General features: G+C 40.3%; 1 protein-coding gene across 1 annotated transcript in view; it reads left to right on the plus strand.

The window, feature by feature from the left end:
- Window positions 1-20187, plus strand: part of Jarid2 (Jumonji, AT rich interactive domain 2) — a 336896-nt gene that overhangs the window by 199028 nt on the left and 117681 nt on the right. Inside the window, exons 11-12 of the mRNA XM_068388399.1 lie at window positions 10893-11012; window positions 11387-11627. Of these exons, the coding sequence (XP_068244500.1) occupies window positions 10893-11012; window positions 11387-11627 (361 nt within the window). The remainder of the gene's footprint in view (window positions 1-10892; window positions 11013-11386; window positions 11628-20187) is intronic.

A 20187-nucleotide genomic window follows, 5' to 3' on the forward strand; every position in this document is an offset into this window, starting at 1 on the left:
ATCTTCATCCTCATCATCTTGGGCAGCATCCACACACGCAACGAGGTCCGCCAAGGTATTCTTCGTGTAGAGGGCCTTGAACGCCCTGATAACCCCCTGGTCCATCGGTTGAATTGATGACGTGGTGTTGGGTGGCAGGAACTCAACCTGAACGCCCTCACGCGACAGGTCAGTTGCGTGTCCACCAGCGTTATCCATAAGGAGAAGGATCTTGAATGGCAAGCCCTTCTCTAAGAGATATTCACTGACTTGCGGGATGAAACACTGGTGGAACCAGTTGGAGGTCAGCATCTTCGTAATCCATGCTTTTGGATTATGCATCCAGTACACGGGAAGGAGATTTTTGTTTTCATTTTTCAAAGCACGAGGATTTTTTGACTTATAAATAAGCCCTGGCTTTAGCAAAAATCCAGCAGCATTGCCACACATCACGAGGGTAACGCGATCCTTGAATGCTTTAAAGCCAGAGGCTTCGGCTTCTTCTTTGAACAGGAAAGTTCGCGACGGCATTCTCTTCCAAAACAAGCCGGTCTCATCCATATTAAAGACTTGTTCCGGCTTGTATCCACCTTCGGCGATAATATTCTTGAACGTCTGGTTCACGTTAAGTTTCAGCAGTGTCAGCCGAAGCAGCCTTGCCATGCAGGGAAACGCTTTTCAGGGCGAAGCGTTTCTGAAACTTCGCGAACCATCCTTTGCTGGCGGAAAAACGTTGTTTCTGACGTTGGGAATCAGTTGATGTCCCTGGTTGAGGTTCATCTGCATCATCATCATCTACAGCATGGTTGCCATCGTCGTCTTGAGGTTCCTTTGCCGCAAAATTCTCATACAAGCTCAAAGCCTTTGTTCGGATGGTGTTCGTATCCAAGGCTATGTTCTTCTTCCGGCAGTCAGCAATCCACACAGCTAGAGCACCTTCCATGCGTACTATCGTTTTATTACTCGTGGTAACAACTCGCTTCGCTGATCTGCTAAAGGTGATTGCAGCCGTCTTTCTAATGTTCGCCTCGTCCTTCTTGATATAGCGAACGGTGGATTCATTGATTCCAAAATGGCGGGCTGCGGCCGCGTAACTTCTACCGTCTTTCAACATATCGAGAAGCGTCACCTTCTCAGCAATCGTCATCATCCTTCGGTGGCGTTTAGGCTCACTACCAGCCTTAGTAGAAGCAGAACGCTTGGGAGCCATTGTACAGTAGGATTTACAGTAACAGAAAGTTCAACAAAAAGTTCAACTTGAAACAGTTGCGCACAGCACAGATTAAAGTTCACAAACTTAACAACGTCTACTCAGCGATACGGCGCAAGAGAAAGTGGCCGCGAACAGAGGCTGGAAGTTGGAGATGCGGGCAAAACACCAATCACAGGCTAGATAACAAAACGAGTTCTGATTCGTCATCTATCAGCGCTTGAACCAATCACAACCCGTCTTATATGATACGTAGGTTACCAATTCAAAGTACAAGATACCCCGCGTATACTGTACAGTAATAATAATAATAATAATAATAAATAATGATAATAATAATAATAATAATAATGATAATAATAATAACAATAATAATTTTATCAACAACAACAATAATAATGATAACAATAATAATAACAGCTTTACGTACGCTATTTTACGATTTTGTTGTAGGATGTGTGTCTCTCTCTCTCTCTCTCTCTCGTACGCTTATTCGAAATGTGATATTTTGCAACAAAGAATATTATTGGATGCAGTACTACGTACGTATACATACAAAAGATTCATGGAAAAGAAGCACATCCATTACATTTGTAGTACACTAGTAGCCATCAGCAGCCTTACACCATTCTAATATGGTATGACTGCATCTGATTTGCGTTTCATGTTCGATTTAATTTTACTACGTACTGTATACAGTACTGAATTATCGTATGATCACATTCTCTTTTCGTGTTTTATTTCTTTCTGTGCTTAATTATATGTCATATGTAATGCAATAAACAATCAGTAAGAGCAGATATTACTAATTACAGTATTAATGGAATTACAGGTAACGAAATATCGTATTTGGGGTCTTCAGATATCGCGGTATTTTCGAAATTTCCGGAAAATCCGCGATATGTATATATATATGGGTTATGGAAAAAACCCGCGAAGTGGTGAATCCGCGATGGTTGAACCGCGAAGTAGCGAGGGTTCACTTTATATATATATATATTATATATATATATATATATATATATATATATATATATATATATATATATATATGATAAATTTTGCACATTTTTACGTGTTTTTCATATTCAAATAAGCCATATATATGGCTTATTTGAATATATATATATTATGTGTGTGTGTGTATTTATGTACGTATTTATAAATATATATATATATATATATATATATATATATATATATATATATATATATATATATATATATATATATATATATATATATATATATATATATACATATGTATGTATGTATGTATATATATACAGTATGTATATGTATATATTTATAAATACATATATATATATATATATATATATATATATATATATATATATATATATATATATATATATATATTTATATATATATATACATATATGTACAGTGATACCTCTACATACGGTCTTAATTCGTTCCAGAAACTGCTTCGTGTGTTAAAACGATCGTATGTTGGAACAAATATTCCCATAAGAATACATGGTAATTTATTTAATTCGTTCCTCAGCCTAAAAACCCATAATAAATCCTTAATAAATGGCTACACATAATAACACATGACATTGATGCAATACCTGTATAATAAATACATATTACAAACCAATAAAAAAGAATAATAATAATGAAATAATGAATAAAAAACGGGTTGTAATGTAACACTTTACCTTAGCAACAGGCCAGCGCAGGTGTAGGGACTTCTACGCAGGAGGAGACGGAAGATCAGCCTGGAGGTAGGGACGGTGACTTTGTACGACAACGTATACGATAACTTACACCAACTTATACTACTACGTGAACTTTAACTTAACTTTGCTTATTTTTTTTTTCATTTTTATAATTTTATATTTATTTTTACATTTTTTTCTTTTCTTATTTTTACATTTTTTTCTTTTCTTATTTTAATTTTTCATCACTTTCACTCGATTTGGTCTTCCTTTTCTTTGCTTAGCTTTCTTTTTTTTTCATCATGATCACCAGACTGTTTTAAAGATTTTTTTAAAGAAACTATCGATACAAAGTTGTTTTGTACGGCTTTTGAGGATTTTTCTAAAATGCGTTAAGCAAACATCATCGAACTGCGCAACAAGGCAAACCTGAAGTTTCTGTGGGTGATGCTTGTCGATGAAATCAACAACGTGTTGATGATATGCCAACATCTGTTTTATTTCAGCCGTACCTAAGATTTGGCCTACCTCCTCGGTCTCCTCCGACTCACTCAACTGCGCTTGGAACTCATCATGCTGCATGGCTTGCAGCTCCTTGAGTTCCTCGGTGGTGAGCTCTTCATGATGCTCGTCGACGAGTTCAGTGATGTCATCTTCATCCACCTCCAGACCCATGGACTTGCCAAGGGATACAATCTCTTCGACGTCTTCCTCGGCGGCAAGCGCAGGTTCATTCTCAGGGCCAAAACCTTCGAAATCTCTGGGAGCAACAGCATCAGGCCAAAGCTTCTTCCAAGCTGAATTCAGGGTCCGACGAGTTACTCCCTCCCAAGCCTGATCAATGATCTTTAAGCAGTGCACGATATTAAAGTGGCTCCTCCAAAATTCACGCAAAGTTAAGTTGGTGCTTTGCGTGACATTAAAGCACTGCTTAAATAAGTGCTTGGTGTAGAGCTTTTTGTAATTAGAGATGACTTGCTGGTCCATGGGCTGAAGGATAGGGGTGGTATTCGGTGGAAGATACAACACCTTGATGAATTTGTATTCGTTGATGATATCATCTTCGAGTCCAGGGGGGTAAGCGGGTGCATTGTCCAAACTAAGCAAGCACTTCAAAGGCAAATTCCTCTCCTGAAGATACTTCTTGACAGCAGGGCTGAAAACTACTTTTACCCATTCCGCAAAGATATGCCTAGTAACCCAAGCCTTAGAATTAGAACGCCATAGAACATGTAGCAGGTCTTTATTAATTCTATGTGCTTTAAATGCCTTAGGGTTTTCGGAATGGTAAACCAATAACGGCTTTATTTTGTAGTCCCCGCTGGCGTTGGCACAAAGCTCAAGAGTCAACCGATCCTTCATTGGCTTATGTCCAGGCATTTTCTTCTCTTCGGCGGTAATGTATGTTTGACAAGGCATCTTTTTCCAAAACATACCGGTTTTATCACAGTTGAGCACCTGCTGCTCTACGTAACCTTCCTCCGCCATGATGCTTTCAAACTTTTTAACAAAGTCTTTAGCAGCCTTGGTGTCCGAACTCGAAGCTTCTCCATGACGAACAACTGAATGAATCCTGATCCGTTTCCTAAATTTCTCGAACCAACCTCGAGACGCCTTGAATTCCTCCGTCGTAGGATCGGCTGAACTCTCCCCCACGTCACCCCGAGAGCGCGCCGCGTTCAAGTCACTGTAGATAGCGCTGGCCTTCTCACAAATGATCGTTTCCGTGATCGTATTGCCAACAATCTTCTTGTCCTTTATCAAGATCAACAAAAGGCGTTCCATCTCTTCCAGAGTAGGGCTACGACGTTTAGAAATAATCGTGATCCCCTTCGAAGGTTTCACTGCTTTAATGGTTGACTTCTGTTTTATGATCGTCGAGATCATAGACATATTCCGGCCATATTGTTTAGCCAGATCGCTAACACGTACACCTCCCTCATGCTTTTCTATTATTTCTTGCTTTAATTCTAATGAAAGCATAGACTTCCTCTTTTTCTCACCACTACTACTACTTCCTGAACCGAAACTAAGCTTTTTAGGAACCATGATTACAGAACACAGAAAACAACACGTGAAAAGGCAAGATAAAAAACTGTTAAAACTGAGCGAATAGAGGACAACCACACGATGCGCATGAGATGAGATGACTGATCAAGGTGACGCTCGATTGGCGTCCCTCCGATGTGCTGCCGTCTAGCGGCGTCAACAACAAACGACGCTGGATGCTTTTGAGAAAATTCCACGGGTAAGTGTATTGTTTACTTCGTATGTTGGAGCAACACTTCGTATTGTGAGACAGAAATTTGGTTGAATTTTACTTCGTATGTTAGGACAATCGTATGTAGAAATTCCACTGTATATATATATATATATATATATATATATATATATATATATATATATATATATATATATATATACATACATACAGTATAAATACAATATATACAGTCAGCGCGGGTCGGTCTGTCCGGGCAGCATCCGCCGTGCCTTCATTTTGGTCCCCCCCCCCATATCTACACTAATACACAATATAAATCAATAAAAATTTAATTGAACAATCACCAATATCCCTGCTACTTGTCTATAGGGTAGCCTTTCCTCTTCTTGACCTCCAAAAGTCGTCGAGGAACACTATCGGCGAGGTTTTGGAGTATTTCGGCAGGTATTTCCGCCCACACTTTATGGAGCGCCGTCTCGAGAAGTGTCACGTTTGTCGTCACTTCTTTACGAAGGCGGGCTTTAACTATCGCCCAAAGGTTCTCAATGGGCGAAATATCAGGACTTTGACCTGGCCAATCAGGAATATAGTTCACTTCGCTATTTTCCAGCCACTTTTTCACTTTTTTAGCCGTATGGCAAGGGGCACCGTCCTGCTGAAAAATTTCAGCTCCTGTAGCTGCAAAACAATCCGCTAAATTGTCTTTCAAAATGCTCAAATAGCGGTCAGCATTAACCGTTATGCCTTTAGGCAAAACAACAAGGCTTGGGGCACCACCGTAGGCAAACGAACCCCAGACCATAAGCGATGCTGGGTGCTTAACTGTCTTGGCCCCGAGATTAGGCTTAAGAGGATCTGACCCCTTTCGCCTCCACACTTTTTTCCCGGTCGTCTCACTCACACAAAAGGTCGCTTCGTCACTCCACAAGACACTTCGCCACTGCTCCAAGGTCCAATCCTTGTATGTCTTGGCAAAAGCAACCCTCCTCTTCCTTTGTTTCTCAGTTAAAGCGGGCTTCTTTCTCGCGATCACTTTCTCGTAGTCGAGGCGCTTCGACAGGTTTTCCTGAATCGTACGAACACTGACGTCGCTCAACAATTTAGGGTTCTGTTCTTTCAGTTGCTTAGCTGTTAATGTTGGATTTTCTTCTAGGCTTCGCTTTAAAATAACTAAAGTACGATCAGGAATCTTCCGGGGGGGAACCAGCCTGGGAGTGAGAAGGGATCTCGGTGCTACCCCCTGCCTTGAACTTGGCCACCAAGCGCCTCACTGTTCTCTTGTTCACGCCAGTATTCTTCACTATTTCCTTCGTTTGCAGACCTAAATTATGACAGGTTATCACTCTAACAATGTCATCGTGACTTGTACGGGCTCTAGACATCACTGGGGGGGGTTTGATAGACAAAAATGCCACGCGAACTCTCAAAAGAACGATTGCAATTCGGCCCTCTCAACCTGACACAACCTCACTCCACGACTACAGGAAACACACTGACTAGCTTCCACCTACGCAGATATGTAGATGCCAACTTGTATAAAAAGATGCCATTTAGTCGATTTTTTTCCCCGATAAACCCCATGCCTCCGATTTTCGCGGAACGCTGTGTCCGGCCCACTACCCGGACAGACCGATCCGCGCTGACTATATATATATATATATATATATATATATATACAGTATATTATATATATATATATATATATATATATATATATATATATATACAGTATATTATATATATATATATATATTTATATAAATATATACATATATATATATATATATATATATATATACTCTATATATATGTATTTATATTTTTGGGTATAGATACTGTACATACTAGCTCTAAGGATTGGATAGATGCTGGACTCCTTATCTACTTCTCAGTAGCATGATATTGAGATACTGTATTGTTGAAAGATTATACATTAGCAATGACCACCCGTAACTTTTTCATCCAGAAGGAGTTGTACTTGCTTCAACCATTTTTTGTCCCTCCCAGGCTAATTCCAGAATGAAGTCTAGGGAGGAATAAGAATTGGGAGGGAGTGATGCTGAGATATATATATCTTTTACTGTCAGTACGTGAATGCATTTCCTTGCACATTTCATTCTTCTTCCATCCAAATCTGTTCCATATAATCCTTCCAGGTTCCATATCTGGATATGTGAGGGGTAAAACAATTCTGAATTTTCGCTTTGAAATTCTTGCCAACCTTCTCTAGTCATCTGCCCTTGGCTCCTCATGAGTCGTCGCAGTGTTGGGACAGGAGTTCGTACTCTTCTGAGCCGACCAGTGTTTGTTCTGTACAATATTCTGTTGTAATGTTTGCTTCATACTCTTCACTCATAGAGGAAGACTTATTGCTTTTGCTGACTTGAGGGACTTGTAGTGCATTTTGCAGGTCTTCATTCATTCTGAAAGTACTGTACCTCTTTCATTCCTCAGGTGTTCACACAAGTGTCCATATCAGTGTTTGGTCTTGGGCCACTTGTAATGACCACTTCAGTGTCTTTCCAGGACGAGATTGAGACTACTCTCCCTATTATGATCTGTGTATTGTGATTGAGAAGAGTCTGATCTCACACAAACAAGACAAATGGCAGGGAATAATGTTCGACTATGAATGTTTTCCTAGTACTTTTATCGGCAAACTCAGAGAGGAAGCTCACATGTTCCTAATTAATAGTAACCACTGAACCTCTCCTGGTAACTAGAAAGAACTGTTGTCAAAGGGGAAAAAAAAAAAAAAGAGATGTGTTCTCATTTTGTTCTCTATCAATTCCTCATTCCCCTCCTTGTCTCGTCTGATACTTCTTAGAAGGAAGAAGTACAGTAGCAGTAGTAATCGCACTGAAGGTCTCTTGCTAAATTTGTCTTTATGGTGGGAGTGATAGATCTCGTATGCTAATAGTTCAGTATGGTTCGGTCAGCTAGATCTTATGGGCCAGGTGAGGGTAATCATTGGTCTGCCCTCGTCATTTTTTGTGACATAGGAATGGCCTGGCCTTTGGTAACTGCTCTTCCTCTTTTTGAGGGAGTATCTGCTTTTATCTTTGCTTGGTACCTTCAGGGTAGATCAAACAGTTGTGACCCCGATAAGATGGTCTTCTTGTAATGAATGCAGGTGAACGGTCTTAGCCAGGACCCAACACTGATTTTATAGGCAAGGTGAAAGGGTGAAGTTTAGCACACCTTATTCATTCTTGCTGTAAATAGTAGTATCCTTGGCTTTGGGTAGCATGACTCATGGCCTCTGGCTTGGAATTTGGAAATTCAGATTATTGCATTTTTTGCTTGGAGAAAATTTATATTTAATTTTTCAAATAGGTTTACTATGGTTCTCTGAGGAATTTGTTATCCGTTTTCCCATAAATCGTATTGATAAGTAAATATTTGCTACATGTTTATTACTATTTCTGTGTCTGCTCCTTTACATATTTACAATTTTTGTGCTATGATTATGCTGAGAGATATGTAGAGTGTCAGAATACATTGACGAGAATGTAATGTTAGCCAGTCTTGCTCGTGTGTGCATTTTGATTCCCAGGAGTGAGAAAAATTACTGCTAAAAGCCATTACTTATACTTAGTCTACAATGTGGAAAAGCACTTTGGAAAAACTAAAAAGTTCCTCATGAGAAATTGTCACTATTGAAATTATCTTCTATACACTGTTAAAATAATATATATGCAAAAATAAGGAGATAATATGAAATTCCCTTCTAAAATTTTTTGTATATTAATTATTTTTTGAATGAAAGAAATCAGTCTGGAAACAAAAAAGTAGATAGAATTTGAAGTGACCACAAAATAACATTGTTTTAATGAGACTGAGTCACACTCCTGAAGAGCTGCTCTCTTGTCAGGAGGAGGTAAGGTAGCCCACTCGTTGACTAAATCCTTCGTGATCTGTCAAGCAAAGTGTAATCATGTTTTGACATTACTGCTGTGGCATTGGTGGTTGCAGATGATCAGTCCCACTTGTACCAATCACCAGCACCATAAGCCATGTAAGGGTAAGGTATACACTGACATTGATGCCACCCTTCTCTTCTGTGTGAGAGTGACTTAGCTTGCCCTTCTACTGTTTCCCAGTATTCGGGTCAGTCAGACCGTGAACCCAGCATGGCAGATACTTCTGACTGACTGGTAACAGGCAACAGTCCTTCTAGGATTATTGAGTATTTGCATTGCCCAAGTACTCAATAATCCGTGGATGGCCCCAAGTTGAGTGGTGTCCATTCTGCTAGCTTTCAGGTAGGTCCAAAGAGACAGAGACTGCAATGGGAGTCGTAGACTATATGTCTCTCTCGCTAGAGAATTTTTCAGCAGATCACTGACTTCATTGCGTGCTTCAATAGCATTTGTAGCAGCCCTCCTTAGGGGAACGATTCATGCTCAAGGGGAGCTTCAAACAGTCTTGCCCATCCTGGAACTTCATTCTGTAGTAGGAAGCTGTCTTGAGGGTACTGACCCATACATCTACTGCTAGCCTGAGGAGGATGTTATAGGGATATTTGCATCAACACATTCTCTCTTTTCTAAATCAACAAGAGAGTAGGAATGTGGCAGGCTTTGCGTGATATCATACTTTTGAGGGATGGTAGTTCTGTTCCCTTTGTCATCTCAGACTGCAACAAAGTCCAAGTACAAGTACCACTCTCGAACGCAAGTTCAGGACCTTCTCGATCCTATCTCTGAAGTATCACTTCAGGGCACCACAGTGCTATTTGAGAGGTGGACTTCTTGGCCCCTCAGAATGAGTGTCTAGTCTTCTTATTAGTCCCAGCAGGATTTTTGGAGGCTGTTTGCTTTTATATGTGACTGTGGTTAGTGCACACCATTGCCATCTCAAGTAAGAATTCAGAAACCTAGCCTTGTCACTAGTCTTTTTGTTACCTATTGTCATACTTGGAGCTGAAGGAGTTGGGCCACCTTTACTTCTCAGTAGCTTACGTTACAGATGTTGTCCACAGTCGCTCAGTAGCTTTGCAACAACCCCAGCTCCTTCACAGGATTTGGTATATGCTCCCTCTTGAATAATAAACATGAGGAGAGGTAGAATGACTGGTTCATCTTCACAATTGTCAGAGATCTGATACTGGTGGGTTACATGATGCACCAACTGTTGTAGACACTCCTTCCTTCTGATAAGGGGGAGAATGAGTTGGTTTCTAACTGAAAATTTCTCTTAATGGGGCTGTTAGGAAGATGAGTTTTCAAGGTCCTAGTACTAGTTTCCTTTTAAGTAAGTACTGACTGAAGTCCCATCCATTTTCTATATCCATATAATTAGCTGTTCGGAGGTTGTTGAAGTTGCTTTCCTCACTGCTGTATGGGACAAGGAAGGATATCATGTTCAGCGAAGAAATGAACCTTCCAGTTTAGTTTTAGGGAATTTCCTTCCCTATTTTAAAAGATTAAAAATTTGTATACTCATAGGAATAAATACTAAGATTTAAAAGTAAATTTTATTTTTCCTAGCTATACAAATCTGAGTCCTTTAAAATAAGTTTCCCACTTAAACCACCTCTCCAAGTCCTAGGCCTAAGAACAAAATTGGCTGTTCTGTGACAACAGGATTTTGGGGAGGGGTGCGTCTTCCCTTCTTATGTGAAGTGACGTTAACCAACAACTTTGTTATCGATTCAATGGCTGTTCCAGCATTGGTAAAGACATATCCCCATTTTAAACAACTTCAGTTTGTATATCTAGAAAGAATACGTATTACTCAAATAATTTGCTATACAACTGTATTGTCATATGCATTGTTTGATCTTTTCTAGTCCAACACCATCTCAAAGTTCAGAAGGAACTACTTCCTCCACTCCGTCTCAGAGAGGAAATCGACTGTCAGCATCTCGCAGTCGTAGACAATCTCCTGCAAATAATATTGAAAACAAAAGGCAAGTATCCATTCGTAGTGGTTCACATATACAATTGATCTTGAGCAGATCTGTATTAATGATGTGTTTGTAAGAATGACAACACGTAGATCTTTTATTGAAGCGTTAATACTTTGATGAAACAGAAACCTTTTCTGAATATAGTAGTACTGTGCCCCTCTTTATGTCACTCATCTTTAAATATTTAATACAAAATTATCTGTTACACAGAAACATTTGAAATTTTTAGGGTAAATATTAGTAAACCAAGCCTCCAAAGAAGCAGCAATAAGAATATTAGGCTAGTATAGATATAACAAATTTTATTATTAATATTCTGTTATTCTGGATTAATGTTCTTTAGATATTAATATATGACATTTTAACTTCCACAGTTATTCTTCCATTGGTGGAATTTCTGTCTCCCAGCTATCTAATAGCTCAACATCAGTTACACCTGATAAGAATGCAGAAGAATCCATCACCTATGTGTGTGACAATTCTGTTTTAGTACGAGCGCCTTCATTTTACCCTTCTGAAGAGGAATTCAGTGATCCTTTGGACTACATTGAAAAAATTCGGCCTGAAGCAGAACAGTTTGGAGTATGCCGTATTGTACCACCTAGTAGTTTTAAGGTAAGAACTATTAGTTATGTTTTCATGTCTTTCAATGAGTCAATAGAAGAGTGCGTTGCTAATTTTGGCTGCAAGTAGATATCTTTGAAACATCTTGAATGAGTAATGAGGATTATATTAGTTTGTTCCTGCACCTCATTCAAACCCTTTCGCTCTTTTCAGTGGATATTAATTTGGAGATTGCTGAAAACTAGACAAAAGAATTTTTAGTGAGGTATAACTACCCTCCGCTAACTACAGGGGTAGACCAGCCACCCCTCTCACACACTCACCAGTAATCTGATGTCACTTTTTATTTTGGCTCGATTGAGAATGGATGTGTTGTCGTTCTCTCCTGTTAACCCATTACTAGTACCAAACGACTAATAACAACAAATTCTTTTTCTCTTTCTTTCAGGGTGATTGTAACATGAGGCTCTATGAGGTAGGCTTGTCCTGGCATTTGAGGGCGCCAACGCGAAACCTTCATGTCAGCCATGGAGAAGAATCCTCATATCCTTTGTTTTTCGTGCAGGGGCCACTCCTGTACGTTGGAGTTTTCTTGTGAGGTTTCCCTCTTAATGAGAGAATGCCTTGATGAAGTCATTGAGCTTCAGCACGACATTTCATTCTCGTGCTGAAACTTGGTGACGGGCAAGAGGGCTCTCGAACTTGGGGAAATTGCTCCCCCTGTTCGAATCTAAATTTCTCTCTTTCACCTTTTTCTTTTTCTCAATATTACTTCAACCTTATCCTAATTTCATAAACTTTCTTTCGTCTTGCTTTCCAAACTCAATGAGAAAAATTTCCCTCATTATATATGTGTCTATATTATGTACATATATATTTATTATTTTTTTTTTTCCTATGGCTTGGATGTTTCTCATCCATTGTAGCCCCGGCGGGGATGTTCATACATCCTTTATTGCTGCCTGTTTTGATGAGTGGGAGGAGGTGTCACGGTTGGGAGGTGTTTGCATTCAAAGCTATATGTGAGAGTATTGGATGATTTCAGCCATCCCGAAGATGGTTTGGACCTTTTTGGCGGAACTATTCTCAAGTGTTGGGTCTTCGGAATCCAGGGGGATCCAATGCTTGGGGTAGGACTCTCGGCTTTTGGCCGGAATCCCGTCATTACAGATATGGGGAGGATGATTCCATAATTTCTTGGTCTCAGTCCTAGCAGGCGGGTTCAGCTTACACCTGTGCCTCTATATCTGTTTTGATGCTATCCTTCGGGTAGGGTATGGAGTGGACCATCTGGGAAGTATACTCTCATTGTGCCGATAGTGGAGAGTGCAAATTTCCTTTCTGACGTGTGATGGCCTAACATTCTCGAGCAGGTACATCAAACTAACCCTTTTCTCTCTCTCTCGTCTAATGGATTGTTTAAGTAACGAACCCCCGTCCCCTGGATACGCTGACTCTCCCCCGGCACTGTTGACGACCTCTGCTAATTCATTTAAGGAAAATTCTGTTGACGACCTAGGAACAAAAGAGGACCCCTCTACTAATGTTTTAAAACCAATTAAGTCGGGTAACAAAGGGAAACTAAGAATCCTTCATGTTATCCAAATTCCAATAAATACTGATTATGATATGATATATAAAGCATTTAGATGCTATGGAGTGATAAAAGAAATGAGAATGAAACTTGAAAATGAAAAATGGCATTCATGGATAACTTATAATAATCATGAAGAAGCATTCAATGCAATATGTAACATCAATGATATCAAAATTAATAACTTAAATGTCATGGGTGCCCTATGTGATAAGATACCAAACAGTTTGGATGTATATAGACCTGCTGACTGGTTTGAGAAAGATATTGATTTAACTATGCTCCCCCAAAGAAAGCCAAAACCACCAATGTGGCTTGTTGCCGAGCCTAAAGGGAGTAATGGGAATTATTTTAAAATTAGCAAACTAATTCAGAAAAAGGTAGGAACCATTGCACCAGGTGATGTATCTCGCTTTGGGAAAAATAGCTTCCTAATCCATGCAAAATCATACACGCAATCAGTAATACTGTCTAACCTTACGACAAGCAGTGATGAGGATATGTTAGATGTCAAACCCCACCTAAACTTTAGTTACGGAAGGGGAGTAGTCTTCAATAAAGATCTGTACGAATTTACAGAAGAGGAAATACTAGCCATGTGCCCATTAACAGTGTGGAAAGTGCATAAGATTCCTGGGACGTCAATGATTATCCTTACTTTCCAGGATGCTGATGTGGCTTTCCACATCGATATTGAAAATGAAAGAATAAAAGTTCGACCTTTTAAACAAAAGCCCTTACAATGCTTCAAATGTTTCAAATTTGGACGTCCTTCTAAAGTTTGTAAAAATGAAAAAATGTGTAGCATCTGTGCCAGTCCTTATCATGGAGAGTGTACACTTGAGCCCAGCTGTTTGAATTGCAATTCAAACCATAAATCCACTGACAGGAGCTGCGAGATTTATAAGTTTGAAGAAGCAGCCCTCAACAAATCCAGTGTAGAACACATAAGTGTAGGACATGCCAAAAGACTACTGAAAAAACCAAACAGCTATGCAAAGGCACTGAAATCAAGAGAAAATATACCACAGGAGACATCGAACCCACATAGTGCTGCCAGTAATTCCAAGAAAAGAAATACATCATCTAATGATAGTAGAGTTTTACGTGACAAGGTAAGCATATTGCCTAACAAGGCTTTGCCACTGTGTATTAAAACTGCGACACTGCCCACTTCTATACAAACTTCATCCCCCATTACCAACAATAGTACTAACCTCTCTCAGGCCATGTCCTTGCCTGATTTGATGGAAGTTCCACCTAAAACTATGTTACCAGGTGCACCTGTGGTAGGGAAGGTGCAAAAACCTGGTAAATCCTCACCACCGATAAATAGGAAAAGAGAAAGACCTCCATCTCTCTCTCCACCCTCCATTAGAAACGTTAAGGTTATGACATCAAATAAATTTGATGTTTTGTCTGTTGATGTTTCTAATGAACCAGAAGATAAACTGAATAAATCAGAAATTCAAGTTGAGGTCCACCATCCACATCAACAAATAGATCAAAAGGATACAAAGAAAAACACAAACATAAAACCCAACATAACAAGACCACCTCTGAAGAAACCTACAGGTAATAATGTTAGATTAAAAACTGCTAATGGAAAGACCTCATCCAAGATGTCTTGCAGAAATAATCCATAGTTTTCTCCTCCATTTTGCAATGGAACTGTCAGGGTTTGAGGGCGAAATATGATGAACTTAAGCTCCTAATTCATGAGCATTCCCCCATAATTGTATGTCTACAGGAAAGTATGCTTGATTCTAACACTCCTAGTCCTCGAGAGTATGTTAGCTATAGAACACCATATAATCAACAAGCAGGGAGCCATGGCGGAAGTCTCGTATACATTCGTCGAGATGTTCCCCAAATACCTATGTCTATACGTACAACCCTGCAGGCAGTTGTTGTACAAATTGATATAGGGAGAAAATATACAATTTGCTCTCTGTACTTACCTCCAAATGATAATATTTTATATGATGATTTAGCAGAGGTCATTCAACAACTCCCTCAACCATTTCTCTTACTGGGAGATATGAATGGTAGACATCCTTTATGGGGTGATATCTTAGCAAACACAAGGGGCAATATTATCTCATCGATTGTGGAGAATGAGGATGTGGGACTCCTTAATACAGGAGAGCCCACACACTTCCATGTTCAGACAGGTACCTTGTCATGCATTGACCTTTCAATTGCAAGTTCTAACTGCCTTCTTGATTTTGATTGGAGGACATTAGATGATTGGCATACTAGTGATCATGCACCAATCATTATAAACACCAACAATGGTCCACTTTTACAGAGATTGCCACGATGGAATCTTGACAAGGCGGACTGGGAAAAATTTCGTGAGCTAAGCGAAATTGAGGGGGATGCTGAACAGGTTGAAAATATCGATGATGCCATAGACTTACTGAATGGAACTCTCCATACAGCAGGAGTCAATTCAATTCCCAAAACAACAGGGTTATTCAAACGACGACCAATCCCGTGGTGGTCTTCAGAACTAACTGCCCTCCACAGAGCCACAAGAAGATATCTAACACGATTGCGTTGACTCCGAACTGATGAGAATTTAATCATGTACTAGAAATGTAGAGCACAGTTCCGTCGTGCCATGAAAGAAGCAAGGCGGCAGTCATGGATGTCTTTTGTTTCCTCCATTAACAGTAGAACACCACCATCTGCTGTGTGGAGGAAAGTAAAAAAGATAGCTGGCAAATTCACCCCCAACCCACCACCAGTGTTCAAGGTGAATGGTCAGTATGTAACTGAAGCAAATGATGTTAGCAATGCCCTGGCTAGTCATTTTTCAAATGTATCCAGCAAGTGTGTAGGAGCCCCTGGTCACCAGTATAGGAGCATTGAAGAAAAGAAAATTTTAAATTTTGGAACAAGAAGGGAAGTCATAATTCTCCTTTCACTGAAAGAGAATTTGATTCCGCACTTGCTCATTGCAATGATACAGCCCCTGGACCTGATGGAATTCCATATGCAATGATTAAATATGTACATTTTAATACAAAGCTATTTATTTTAAGCATTATTAATAGAATATGGCATGATCATAGTTACCCAAGTGTTTGGGAACTAGCCATTATTTTAGCCTTTTTAAAACCCGGTAAAGACAAGTTTTAGCAGCAAACTATCGTCCTATTGCATTAACATCTTGTTTATGTAAAATCATGGAGAAGATGGTCAATGCAAGGCTGATATGGTACCTTGAAAAGAAAGGTATTTTATCACCGATTCAATGTGGATTCAGAAAAATGCACTCAACGACTGATGTGTTGATACGACTTGAGTCTTCTATTTGTGAAGCCTTTGCTTCCAAACAGCACCATGTTACAGTATTTTTTGACCTTGAAAAGGCATATGATACCACATGGAGATATGGTATACTTAAAACCATTCATGAAATCGGATTGAGAGGAGAGCTGCCACTATTTATTCAGGCATTTCTTTCACATTAGAGTTTTACAAGTGAGAGTTGGGGAAGCTCTATCAGAGAGTAAGTGCCAGGAAGAAGGAGTTTCTCAGGGTAGTATGCTGAATGTAACCCTTTTTGCTTTAGCAATTAATGGGATATCCTCAGCCATTCCCCAGGATGTTCTCTCAACATTATTTGTGGATGATCTCTCCATATCATTTGCTGGGGCCAGAATGGCAATGGTTGAGAGATAACTACAGCTCTCGATTGACAAAATTATCCAGTGGGCCGATATGAATGGATTTAAGTTCTCGACAAGTAAAACTACTATTGTACATTTCTGTCGTATCCGGGGAGCACATCCAGACCCAGATATATACATTAAAGGTCAACGGATCCCATGTGTATCGGAAACCAAATTTTTAGGTTTGATATTTGATTGTAGACTTACATGGGTTTCTCACCTAAAAGCGCTAAAAGCTAAATGTGTTGAAGCTCTGAATATTTTAAAAGTATTGTCCCATACATCATGGGGGGCAGACCACAATACTATTTTAAAATTATACAAGGCCTTGATTTTTTCCAAAATTAGTTATGGTTGTGAAATATACTCTTCAGCCACCCCAAGCCGGTTGAAAATATTAGATTCAATACATCATGCAGGTATTAGATTGTCCACGGGAGCAATTAGAACATCACCTATCCCAAGTCTCCTTGTTGATGCTGGAGAGTTACCTCTAGACCTTTACTGGATGTCTTCTATTCTTCGGTATTAGTTTAGATTGCAAAGACTCCCTAATTCTTTAGCCTTCCAGACTGCAAGCCTTGTGAGGTACCCAACATACTTTGAGATGCACCCAAAATCTCCTCAACCCTATGGCTTTTGGGTGAAACAATTATTAAACAGTCTGGATATAATTAGATGTAAGATACTTCCATTCAAGGTATCATCAACACCATGGAAATTACCAGAGATATCTTTTTGTAAATATTTTATAGGAGATAAGAAGAATATGTCAGACCTAGAAGCCAGGTCTCTTTTTAATGAACATGTTAAAGAACATAGAGGATCAACTTTTATCTATACTGATGGCTCCAAATCTGATGCTGGCGTTGGATTTGGGGTACATAGTAATGGTTTTAATTGTAGAGGTGCACTTCCTCTGACCGCTTCCATATTTACTGCCGAACTGTATGGCATATTAACCGCTATTGAGAAAATAGCGTTGGAGAAGGAGGGTAATTTTACAATTTTTAGTGATGCAAGGAGTGTCCTTCAAGCTATAGAAGTTTTTAATTCTAATAACTCTCTAGTTTTAAAGATTTTAGAATGGCTTTTTATTATTGGACGGAGAGGTATAACAGTTCAATTTTGTTGGGTTCCAGCACATGTAGGTGTGTGTGGGAAGGAGAAGGCAGATTCGCTGGCTAAGAATGCTGCATCCGAGTTGCTGCCAAGAAGGTATCCCATTCCCTGTAATGATTTCTTACCTGACATCAAGAAATTAGTTTGCAATAAATGGCAACAGCAATAGGATAGCCTAGATGGGAATAAAATGAGAGAGGTAACAAATGTCATATCTCCTTGGAGGTATAATATGATGCCCCGAAAATGGGAGACGTCTCTTTGTCGTCTCCGTATTGGTCACACTTGGTTGACACATGAGTTTCTGCTGAAGGGCCAACAGCAACCGTATTGTGACGACTGTTTAGTACCTCTAACAGTGAGGCATTTGTTGACCGAATGCCCCAATTATAACAACTTAAGGAATAGATATTTGTTTGAGGCTCGAGGTGAGGGTGGCAGGTTCATCCTTGCCAAGATTCTTGGACATGATGTGTCCTACTATGCAAGTGGCATCTTTAGATTTATTTCAGAAGCAGGTCTTCTGAAAACTATTTAACTTTTATGACATTCAACTTTTATGATTTTAATTGAATACTCTTATATTTTTTTATTTTTATTTTATTTTATTTTGTTTTTATTTTTGTATACATAAACTAAATGATATCGGCGTCAATGACCTTAGATGTCAGGATGCCTGAAAACTTTAAATCAATCAATCAATCTTGTGAGGTTTGTAGGGAGTGGCCATCCTCCTAGTGGCAGAGGTTCGGTAGGTGGTGGAAGAAGAACACCAAAAGGGACTCTTCCCTTTGGGGTTCATCCTCAGAGGCGAAGAAACCTCGGCATCCTACTCCGTCGACTCGTTCCCATTACTCTGACACTGTTTTATTGGTCTCCTCCAAGGAACGGTTGAGCAAGAGTGGTAGCCTTTTCACCCTTGGACAACCTTGCGGTTCCGAGGCCTTTGTCTCTTCCCTAGCAAAGCGGCGCCGCCTTTGGCCATATGGGAGTCTCTCTGTTGACACTGTGCGACAGCTGTGACCTTCCTTTGGGCTCTTGGATATCCTGAGCAAGGAATGGTTGCTAGCGGTCCTTCAGTTAGGAACACAGTGTTTGACTGATGTCTTCCCCTTAGAGACACCTAAGTTTATATACCAAAGAAGTATTTTTTGTATCACTACCCATCGCAACCTCTGCCTCTGCTATACCACTTATTGTTCGTCCTGCTTTGGCGACAAACATGAGCGGTTGCAGGTGAGTACCCCTTGTGGTTACCCTTTGGGGGAGCCCCTCCCGGTGAACCCAGAAACTAGTTTCGGCTGTGTTTCTTAGCTTGCAGCTTACGATATCTGTTGTCAACCTGAGCCTGCTAAGCATGTTGATGGTGCTCAGTGTTCACAGCACAGAGCTTCTCCACCAGGTGATGAGTGCCTCACTTGTTCCTGACTGGTCGCCCACCCGGGGCTTCCACAAGAGAGCACTTGATTTGTCGATGCGTAGCTCCAGCTTTACGGAGCTAGATGACAATGGGGTTAGGCTGGGGTTCACAGCTCCTGCTCCTCACCACTGTGTTCATAGGACACTATATAGTGTTCGCCGTTTTGTGAGGCCAGTCCCTTCGGGATCTGCACCTTGGCTATCGACCTCTCACGAGAGGGAACCTGGTGTTCTGCCTATGCGCCAGCATGTAGCAACAGTCCAGTCTTCTTCATCTCTGTGAGGGAATCCCTCTTCTTTTAGGAGAAAGTAAAGCTGCTCACCAATCTCTTGTTGGAGGGGCAATGGACTAGAGTGCTTTGCCCCATAGTATGTAGAAGCACAGACCCTAGTCTCGCAGGCGAGTATTGTCCACCCATCCACTAAGCACTACCGAGGTGGGTGGGGAAGCTCCTTCGCCTGACAAAGGTCTGAGTGCAACCACTGTCGCTCGCCAATCTTACATAACGAGTTCGAGAGACCCTACTCACCAATGTGTTTTGCTTCAGCATCGTGCATACTGTAGGTGTGCCCTACCTTGGTAGCGTGTACCCACTTGCCGTCATGCTACGTATAGGGATTTAGACAGGAAGTGCAGGTGCTCTCCACCCTGCCTGCGCGCACCTATGCAGGTGCTCGCCAAGGGTCGCCATTCCAACATTCCGGGCCAGCATGTGCTCGTCTCACCATCAAGTTGTACAGAGGTAACGCTCGCTAGGGACCGTTACATCAGTAGCACTACCTACAACATCTC

The sequence above is a fragment of the Palaemon carinicauda genome, chromosome 15, assembly GCF_036898095.1.
Source record: "Palaemon carinicauda isolate YSFRI2023 chromosome 15, ASM3689809v2, whole genome shotgun sequence".
Lineage (NCBI taxonomy): Eukaryota > Metazoa > Arthropoda > Malacostraca > Decapoda > Palaemonidae > Palaemon > Palaemon carinicauda.